The 10,476-nt window shown below is 49.5% G+C and overlaps 1 protein-coding gene across 1 annotated transcript in view; it reads left to right on the top strand.

Moving 5' to 3' along the window:
- Positions 1 to 3,347: 3,347 nt before the first annotated feature.
- Positions 3,348 to 10,476, top strand: part of KATNIP (katanin interacting protein) — a 148,012-nt gene continuing 140,883 nt past the window's right edge. The window contains exons 1-2 of the mRNA XM_065893189.1: positions 3,348 to 3,377; positions 3,484 to 3,560. Of these exons, the coding sequence (XP_065749261.1) occupies positions 3,348 to 3,377; positions 3,484 to 3,560 (107 nt within the window). The remainder of the gene's footprint in view (positions 3,378 to 3,483; positions 3,561 to 10,476) is intronic.

The raw sequence follows: 10,476 nt of genomic DNA, 5'->3' as shown, positions 1-10,476 counted from the left end.
GGCTGGAGGGAAAGGGAATCGAATGATTAGGGGATCAGGATAGCGATGAGCTGGCTGGGAGTGGGGAGGGGCCAGGATAGTACTAGTTAAATAATGGAACTCCATAAACGCAAATGTAACTAACGTTCATTGAGAGCTACCCAAGTGCCAGGTACTGTGCTATGTTTTTTTTTATTGCTTTTGCATCCAACCCACCTTTGACCCTATGAGGGAAAGACAAATCCAACCAGACAGGTACTATTGCTACCTCCATTTGATAGATAAGGAAACAAACAGCACTGTTGTGACTTGGAGCCAGGCCTGGACTCCAAAGCTCACATTCTTCACAGCTCAAGTTCAGTGCTGATCTGATTAGAGGTGGGCGTATTGTGAATAGTGGGGAATAAGCTGGGCTGGTCTAGGGCCTTGCTGGCTAAGTGTGGCCCATGGGCATTGCCTGGGAGCTTGTTAGACGTGTGGGCTCGGGACCCTTCCCAGTCCTACGGAAGGAGAACCTGCATTTCAGCACAATCCCCAGGTGATTTGTGTTCACAGCAGCATTTGAGAAGCACGGGGCTGGTGAGTAGTTTGGCTGGGTATATGCCTGAGCTCTTCAGATCTTTCCTGTGGCATCTCCCTCCTGGCAGAGACAAACAAATGTATTCCCTGAGGGTTTGAGGTAAAAGCCCAGGACAGCCCACCCCAAGCTGAGATTTCTCTGAACTCTCATATTTCATCTAAAAATGTCATTGACTATTTCATTACATACCATAATGTATCAGTGGTCATTTTAATATCTCAAAATGGTTATGTAAATTGCCATGGAGTAGGATCCGTATTCCGGGGAGATGCATGGGATGGGTTTCCTTGTATCTTAAATGGGGTAATAATAACCACTTCAAAGGCTGCTGCAAAGATCAAAGGAGAATCATGTATATGGAATTGCTGCGTCAACTGTCCGCATCGTACACGTGTTGTTGTGGAAGGAACTGTGAACCCTCTCCAGATCCAGTGTCCCGCAACCAACCAGCTGTCCAGAGGGCGGAGGTCACAGTGCTTTTCTCACAGTCAAGGTGAGGCAGGGCTCAGTCCCGAGGAGGACAAGGGAACATCTCTGGGCATCTCAGGAAGCCAGGGAAATAGGAATAGGAACACCTATTGCTAGTTTGTTTAAGTTTCTTATGATTTCATAAAATCACCCTTTCTTATTATTCCCCACTGATTGGCCACTGATTGGCCAGATTAGTTAAGCCGGAAACCCCCAGGAAAATCCAGAGGCTTCAGAGACATCGGGTGAGAGAAGATGGGAGTACAGCATCCTGTCCCCAGGTGGCCCAGAGAGAGGGGAGCCTGGGAGGAAAAGTGGGGGTGACAGGGAAAGAGGGAAGCAGATGGCCACAACCTGGAGTCCTATAGGAAAAGGGGAGAGAAGGGGACTGGGCTGTCAGCCATGGACTAGCAGTGACTCTCTGGCTTCCCCATCCAGGGGACCCATTTCCTTGTATCGGAAGAAGAGAAGACAGAGGGAGAGAGACCCAGAGAGGTGAGATGGACAGAGACAGTGACCATCCACGTCCAAGGCCAAGGAGGAAGGGCAGCCAGAGAAGGTGCAGGAGGGAAGGGAGGCTCATTCAGAACCGCAGAAGCTACAGGAGGGGAATTTGGGGACGGATGGGTGGGAACAGCTCCCCATGGCCCGGAGCAGTCGAAAAGGATGATGTTGGGAAGAGCTATTATATTTGCTTAAGGAGGTTATGAGTCACCCTTGGGGCGAGTTCTGGTAGATTAGTGGGGTTAAGGCCAGATTTTGAGGCGCTAAGAACAGAATGATGGAGATTCTTTTTTTTCTTCTTCCCATGATAATCGTTAGGATTTTCACACAAATTGTGTTTCTCTTACAAATGTCTTACTTGCCATTTAACACTTAATCCCTGTGACTTGTGACTAGAATGAAGCTGATATTGTCCCTTTAATCCATTCCTTGGCAAAAAGTTAGTTAAGAAACGTAGAAAATTACAAAGCATTGTTTACAGTATAATCCTACTTTTGTTTAAAAGAATGTGTGTGTTTGTGTGTGTATTTATAAATATGAACATATGTATATTGTAAACAAAAACATCTAGAGAAATATGTATCAGATTGTAATGGGGGTTTTACTGGTATATACATGTCGCTTTTAATGTGTATAGTTTATTATACATTTATTATCCCTCCATAAAGCTGTAACAAATTCTAATAGGGGTTATCTCTAATGGTCAGGTTATGGTATAGAACTTATAATTCTTTTGGCTACAAAGGGCAGAGACTCAGCTGAAACTTTAAAGCAATAACTAAGTTGTACCAGTACTCCTTCAGGCATGGGTGGATCCAGGGGCTCAAATTATGTTATTGGGAATCTCTCCTCTCCATCTCTGGGATCTGCTGTCTTCTTCCTTGACTTCATTCTCAGGCAATTCCAGGCCTGCATCTCATCGCTTTAGCACCCCAGTGGAAAGAGAACAGCTTTTTCCCCAGGAGTATTAGCAAAGTCCCAGGGCTGACTTTCAAGGGCCGTGCTCAGGCCATGGCTCATCCCTAGACTAGTGAATCGTTGTGGCTGAGGGAGGAACTATGTTGATGGTTGAGACGAAGGCCAAGGTCATGTGACCCAACGGGAGACCAAAGGAACTTTCACGGGCATCTAAGGAAGCCAGTGAACTGAAAAAAGGGGGCTGAATGGTTCCCCCGAAGAAATTCAGAGTTCTGTGGCCGGAAGAGGAAGCAGGAAACCACAAATGTCTGCTTTAAAGGAGCCTTCACTCTCTGGGTCATATATTTTTTTGGGGGGGGTCATATATTTTTGTAATGACTGAGTTGTTTATAATAAGCATGCATTTTTCTTACAATGGCAAGAGAAAGATGAGCTTCCCCTCTTTTTTTTTTTTTTTTTTTTTTTTTTTTTTGCGGTACGCGGGCCTCTCACTGTTGTGGCCTCTCACATTGCGGAGCACAGGCTCAGCGGCCATGGCTCACGGGCCCAGCCGCTCCGTGGCATGTGGGATCTTCCCGGACTGGGGCACGAACCCGCGTCCCCTGCATCGGCAGGTGGACTCTCAACCACTGCGCCACCAGGGAAGCCTGAGCTTGCGCTCTTAAACAACTGATCTGGGTTCCATCTGGTTGGGACAACTGAGATCACAAAATCATGAGTGTGGAGAAAACAGTAAAGCCCAAGTCTTCTCAGAGTCCTTGATTTTATAGGACATGGGAGGAAAGAACAGTGGCAATGCTGGGGAATCGACCTTCTCCTTTTCGTAGATTGTTAGCTGTGTATGTTCAAGACCCAGTGGGCCATCAGACAGTCTCTGGGGCTCTGGGTCACCAGGGTGATGCGCCCAGGGAGCTGGGCCTTCGTCAAGGTCAGCCTCTCTGCCTCTCGGCCTCCTGTGTGGTGTGTGCTGTACCCAGGCTTCAGTAAAGCTTCCCTGCATTCCGATATCACACCGCTCTGTTTCTTCATTTCAGGGTAACACTAAGGACATGGTGACAGACTTTGATGAGAAACACGACGAGTATTTAATATTGCTCCAGCAGAGGAACCGGTAAGATGAAGCCGCTCAACGGCTGCCCTTCATATTAGCCAAATCAAAATCCTATTTAGATTTATTAACAGCATGCAGGCTCTCTCACAAAGGAATGGGATGCAGTCACCCTCCACTCAGAAGCTTGGAATAATATCTGCCATCCCAGTTCCTATTTCTCCATTCACTGATTTAATTGCATCTTTTGATTGAGCTGTAGCCAACTGTTCGACGTGTCAGAGCCACCTCTCGCTTCCCTGCTTCGGTTCTGGGAGAAGCTGGGTTTGCTATGAAAAGGTAGAATTTGGCAGGGCCTGTGCATTAGTCACCTGAATAGGCCAACCTGTGATCTCACAGGCTTTGAAGGTCCCTGGAAATCTGAGCCTGTAATCATGCCTTGTTGTATAAAGGAGGAGTCCTTTTACACTTGTGTTTGAAGTTGGTTGATGTCATTTAAAGTTCAGTCAGTCCTGATTTTGACTCTGGAGTGCTGGTTCTTACAAAAGCCTGCAGCCATGCCACGTGTAGTGACTGGGGTCAAGGCTTGTGGTCTGGTTTGAAAGAGAGTGGGTATTGTGTCCTCCGTGCCTTTGCAGGGCTGCGCAAGTTCATTTGCAGTTCACTGTGGTTTGTCTTCAGGCCTGGAACCTTACAGAAAGCTGGGTTTGCAAACTCCGATGCTAGGAGGGGACAGTCAGGGAGTGAAGCGGGCTCAGTGGGGACAGTGGGCACCTGGAACTCTCACGGGCCAAGGGGTCCATATCCTCCAAGGTGGCCAGAGAAGCTGGAAATCTGGATTTGTGTGGTGAAGTCTCCTCTGAGTTTTAAAATGTTGGTAATGAATTCAAATCAAAGCGCAAAACAAACAGAGGAATTCCGTAGGCCCCCCAGACAGATCTGCAGGAGGGGGAAGGACAGGGGTACTAATGTGGGGCTTTGTGTTGTGGGCTGGGCTTGGGGTCCTGTAGGTAAGAGAGTCTGCGGGTTTTTATTCTGAATGTGAATTCAGCCTCGTGTGATGGGCTGGATTCCCAGTGCTTGTCAACTGGGGCCCTGGTGGCATGTCACATGGGGCAAGTTTTTATGGTGCGGGATTGTCCCATGTGTTGTAGGAGTTTAGCATCCCTGCCTACCCACCCCTTTACTTAATTCCACTAAGACCCCCAGTATCTATGACAACAATACCTGCCCGCATTCCAGATGCCTCCTTGCAAGGTGGTCCCGCCCCCCATAGAGAACTTCTGAATAGATCAACTCTCCAGGACCAGCCAGAAATGCCAGGCAACACCCCATGTGCCCAGCTGCTCTGCACTCATGTCTCTCCACCCCAGGGGCAGCCTCAAACCCAGGCTTGTGCTGATACTATGTGGGTTTTTATCATCATTAATGCCAGGAACAGAATGTTTTTATTCAGTTTCTGGCAGGCTGGATGGTGCCACTGAACACCTGGGCAATCATTGAATCATATACATGTGACTTGTCTGGGAGGAGAGTGTCATAGTTCTTTTTTTTTTTTTTTGCGGTACGCGGGTCTCCCACTGCCGTGGCCCCTCCTGCTGTGGAGCACAGGCTCCGGACGCGCAGGCTCAGCAGCCATGGCTCACGGGCCCAGCCGCTCCGTGGCATGTGGGATCCCCCTGGACCGGGGCACGAACCCGCGTCCCCTGCATCGGCAGGCAGACTCGTGACCACTGCGTCACCAGGGAAGCCCCTGTCATAGTTCTTTATGAGCAAATTGCTTCTCATTAATCGAGAGATCAATCCGTGCGTGATCAAAGGGCGCAGACCAATAACATAGCTGAACAGATCCAGAGATGAGGCTGCAGCACAAAGGCCATTAAAAAATATGTCAACATGGAGCTGCCATAAAATTTGGGGGATGTGTTGTCACCAAGAGAGAGCTGGCTTGATGACAGGAAGTTAGAAAGTAGAGCTAGAACACCTCCAAATGGAGACCTGAAGAGTGGGAGTGCCCCTGAGCCGTCATCAGACGAAGCCTGAAAAGGCACCTTTGCTGGAGTGCCAGTTGTGTGGCAGGCACCTCAACCCCATCGGTGCAGTTATTGCACCCATTTTACAGGTAAGGAAGCAGAGACCAGGACAGCAAGCAATTTGCCCACGGTCATGCAGCCAGGAAGTGGTGGAGCTGGGCCGTACTTTCTTATTTATGTTTTGTTTGACATTGTCATCAATAATCAAAAGGAGAGAAACCTGCCAGGGTTGCCAATGGCTCTAAGTTCACTACGGAGGAGTTTTGTGGGAATAAACTGAAACTGACTTGGAAAGGTAGTTACAAGACTGGGTAGAAAACCAGCCTCTGAACTTTATATTGGGCATAGAGGAAGGTGAAAACCCGGGCTGCTTATCTGCGTTGCCTTGTGACCCAAGAAGGGGGTGTGCAATCACTGGGCTGAGTTCTTAGACATCTGCCCAGAATACAGCTGCCCACAAGATGCTGGTGACATTGTTCTTCTATTCATTCAGCAGGATTCCATTGAGTACCTTCTCAGTGCCTAGCGTTACCACTGGTATGAAGGAGAACATTGCAATGAGGGAGACACAGACTGTAGTAGTTAGCGCTCCTTTGCTTGAAGGGACAGGAGCCCAAGGTAAATGACTTTAAACAACGAAACGTACTGACTTGTGAAATTAACAAATCCAGGATGATACACTAGCTTTAGGCGTAGTTAGATCCAGGCACTCAAACTGGGTTACTGAAAGCAGTCACTCTCCATCTCTCAGTTCTGTTTTCTCATGTTGGAATCATCTCAGGCAGGTACTTCCCTCACGGAGGTCAAGGCAGCCACTGGAAGCCCCACACTCACATCCCACCTCGAGGGGAAGAGAACACATCTTTCCTAATAGTTCTAGCAAAAGCGCTGAGGAGGGCCCCCGTAGGCCTGGCTGGGGCCCTGTTCCCATCCCTGAGTCAATCGCCGCCCTGTGCCTGGTGGGGGTGGCAGGGTCTGCCTGGCCACTCCTGGGCCACCCCATTAACCTGGGCGACGGTGTGAGTCTCACCCAAACCACGAGGAGTAAGAGGAGGAGGGGAGCGGTTCCCAAGGGGAACGTGAGGGGCTGTGTTTGGAAGATGGGGGAGAGTTGCTGGACAGGCAAAAAGAACAGGTGCCCACCACACAGCCCTGGCCCTCAAGGAACTCCCCAGGCAGCGGCAGGTGAGCACAAGGCCACCTGCGACTATGCCGGAAGCGCAGAAAGTGGTCATGTGCTCCAGGAGAGGACCGGGGAGAGTGGAGAAGGTGTGGCCACCCTGTTTCACCCCGTACAGCCCTCGCCCAGAGGGTGCTTAGTGATTCTAGTCACTCAGCTTCAGGAAAGATGTAATCACGGCCAACAGGACTCATGAAAACGCAACCAGAATCATCAAAGGGCTGAGATATGAGGAACAGTTAAGGGCTAACGGCCAAGAGGGACTGTAATATACGCTCTAGATGTGGCAGATCTAAGATCTAAGAATCCAGCAATGGTATTTGCTTTTTTTGTGTGTGGTACGCGGGCCTCTCACTGCTGTGGCTTCTCCCACTGCGGAGCACAGACTCCGGACACGCAAGCTCAGCGGCCATGGCTCATGGGCCCAGCCACTCCGTGGCATGTGGGATCTTCCTGGACCGGGGCATGAACCCGTGTCCCCTGCATCGGCAGGTGGACTCTCAACCACTGCGCCACCAGGGAAGCCCAGTATTTGCTTTTTGAAAAAGGTTGTTTAAGGGAAATTTATAGGAAAACGTACCCATATGAGAGGTGAACCCACTGCCCCAAGAGGAGATTCAGGCAGAAAGAAGAAAGGGGAGAACCAGCACCCAAGGTGGGCCTTGCACAGGCCCGTCTCTGAGCTGGAGATTCATCTGGTATCCCCTTCCATCCTCATGAGCCACAGGCATCCTTGGTCTCATTTTACAGAAGAGGAAACAGGCCCCGGGAGGTATAGGGAATTGCCCAAGGTCACGAAAGCTGGGAAATGGCAGAGCCTCCAGTACGGAGCTCTGTCCTCCACCCACATGGGTGGGGGGTGGTGACATCCTAGAAGACAAATTACAGAGCCTGTGGGCCCCCAGGTTCTGGGAGGAATGGCAGGCTCTTTGCACCACTGCCTTCCTCCTCTGCATCCTTCAAGGCTGTACTACAGTGACACCACCTCCAGGAAGCCCCCACCTGGGAGCCGCTGCTTCTCCTCTGGACTCTCCTTGCTTGGAGCCCCTGCAGCATGATGCCTGGTGAGGAGACAAGCAATGGCACAGCGATGTGGCTGGGAGATGGGCTCTGGAGGCTCATGGACCGGAATTTAAATCCTGGCTGCTTCCTCGGCTCTCTGACCTTGGGCAAATTCATCTATAAAACAGATCAATGGTAGGAACTTAATCCCTGGGCCAGTGAAGGATTTAGCAGGACGAGATGCTTGGAGGTCCACAGTAAGCCCACCCATCCAAGTATACTTTCTCCATCATCATCGTAATCATCATCGTCGTCATCACCATCGTTTTAATGATAAACCTGCCTTCTCAGATGATGTCCAGGTGATCCTTGAATGCCTGACCCTCAGAGAACCCCTCAGTTGATCCCGGGGGTAAATGAGGTCCAGAGGAGGCACGTGGCCAGCCCACAGTCACACAGTAACTGTGGCGCTTAGAGACCGAGAGGGTTCAGTCATAAACCCGGTCACAGGCCCGTGAGCAACACGCCGCCTGCCCTTTGAGCTCAGCTACGTCCCCTCACCACCTGGACCCCTGCTTGTGCCCTGACCGCCCAGCCATCAAGCATCTCATGTCTCCCCCCCACCCCCCGTCACAGTCCCTCACGTGACACCCTGTGCTCTAACTCACAGTGCCTCCACTTCCTCTTCTGAACAGAAGAGCTCTCTGTACAAGTGACCCCAAAGGTCATTACGAGATAAGTGGAAACGATGCCTGTGACGTGGTTAGATACACGGTGGCTGTATTAGGGTGCGCGTCCATGCCTTCTCTCTCCTGCTAGACCTTGAGTTCCAGAAATATTGAGAGTATTCCTCACCGTTCCTCACACTCATCACGGACCCCACACCCAGGGGGCAGGAAGGGAGAATAAACAGGCACACGGATACTATTCCATAGCATGAGGCAGGGAGACACGTGCTCTGAAACAAACAGAATCTGTAAGGGAATAGAGAGTGACAGGGCAGTGGGTGGCTGGGGGCTCCATCTCCGAAAGGGCAGGGACTTAATCTGATTTTTCTGAATCCCTGACACTAAAGGCAGCTTTTTATGCAAAGTAAGCTATCCGTTAAAAAACACCCGCTTTTCTTTGATGCCACACGTGTACCGCTGATGTGCTCAGCTGCAGCAGGGGAGTTCCTTTAGTGATTCTGAATAATTATCTCCTCATTTATCAGTCTCATGAATCCACATTTTCATAAATCACTGCTTAAAGATAGACCTGTGTGGAGCGCCAGCCACAGAGCCTGGATAACGGGATGCCACCGTGACCATTAAGGTAGCATCAGGAGACAGGGTGGTCTCCGGAAGGAAGTTGAGGCAGGCACTTCCTGGCTAGACGGTCAGATTTTCCTCGTGCCGCCCCTCCCTGGGCTCCCTGTTCTCCCTCCCCGGGGACTGCTGGTACCCACTTGCGCCCTTTGATTGTTTGCTCCAGAGAATGCAGCTACTGCCGTGTTCGGAAATTGTCTCTTAGTTACTTGTGTTTTCCTTCTGTTTTATGCTGTTGCCCAACAATCAGGTATCTCCCAGGCTTCCGAGGCTGGCAAGAGATAAGCAGTCTGTAATAAACGTTCCTGCCACGATTGGCAAGATGGATGTATCAACCATTAAAGAAACATTTAAAAAGCAAACAAAGAAATCACCAGTAATACCACCACCCTCCCTCAACAGCTGATTTAATTTTCACATTTATCACCCTCCACTATGGGTCCACAAACACACTTTTTTCCAACTTTGCACTTATCACATATATACCATTTTTTTTTTTTTTTTTTTTGCGGTACGCGGGCCTCTCACCATTGCGGCCTCTCCCGTTGCGGAGCACAGGCTCCGGACGCGCAGGCCCAGCGGCCATGGCTCACGTGCCCAGCCGCTCCGCGGCATGTGGGATCCTCCCAGACCAGGGCACGAACCCGCGTCCCCTGCATCGGCAGGCAGACTCTCAACCACTGCGCCACCAGGGAAGCCCATATATACCATTTTTATCCTTCCTTTTTCAACCCCCCACTGAACAGATCACAAATAATCCCCTATGTTTTGACAGACTCTTCGTAATTTTAACAGCTGCATGAGATCCCGGCTTCCACTTCCCTAGTGTTGGACATTCAAGTTGCTTTCATGGTTTTGTTATGACTGAATGCTGACCATTGTTCCTGATCAGAAACAATTTGCTTACTGGGCAAAGACCAAGCATGTGGCATTTTCTCTATTTTCATATTACTTCTGAGAAGGTCTTCTGAGTTTCCAGCAATGTCTAAGTTTGCCAGTTTCAGCTTGCTAGCTTTATAAGTCACCTTTGTTGTGGTGAAGACTCTGGGGCCACATTGCTTCAATTTGCATCCTAGCCCTGATACCATACTAGCTGTGTGACCTTAGGCAAGTTACTTAACCTCTCTGTGCTCCAGTTTCTTTATCTATTCAATGAGGTTAAGAAAAGTAATTACCCCACAGGGTTGTTGTAAAGATTAAAGTCTTAATACAGTCAGTCCTTATTATTCACAGATTCCATATTTGCAAATTTACCCACTCACTAAAATTTATTTGTAACCTCCAAATCAATACTTGCAATGCCTTTGTGGTCACTCAAAGGCATATGCAGATGGCAAAAAAATTTTAGTTGCCCAGCACACACGTTCCCAGCTAAGGTAGAACAAGGGAACACTCTGCCTTCTTGTTTCAGATCTTACAATGTAAAGTGTCCTTTTCACGTTTTACTTAGTGCTGTT

The sequence above is a fragment of the Phocoena phocoena genome, chromosome 15 (assembly GCF_963924675.1).
Source record: "Phocoena phocoena chromosome 15, mPhoPho1.1, whole genome shotgun sequence".
Taxonomy (NCBI): Eukaryota; Metazoa; Chordata; class Mammalia; order Artiodactyla; family Phocoenidae; genus Phocoena; species Phocoena phocoena.
The sequence above is the reverse complement of the archived record's forward strand: the minus strand, read 5'-3'. Positions and strand labels throughout refer to the sequence as shown.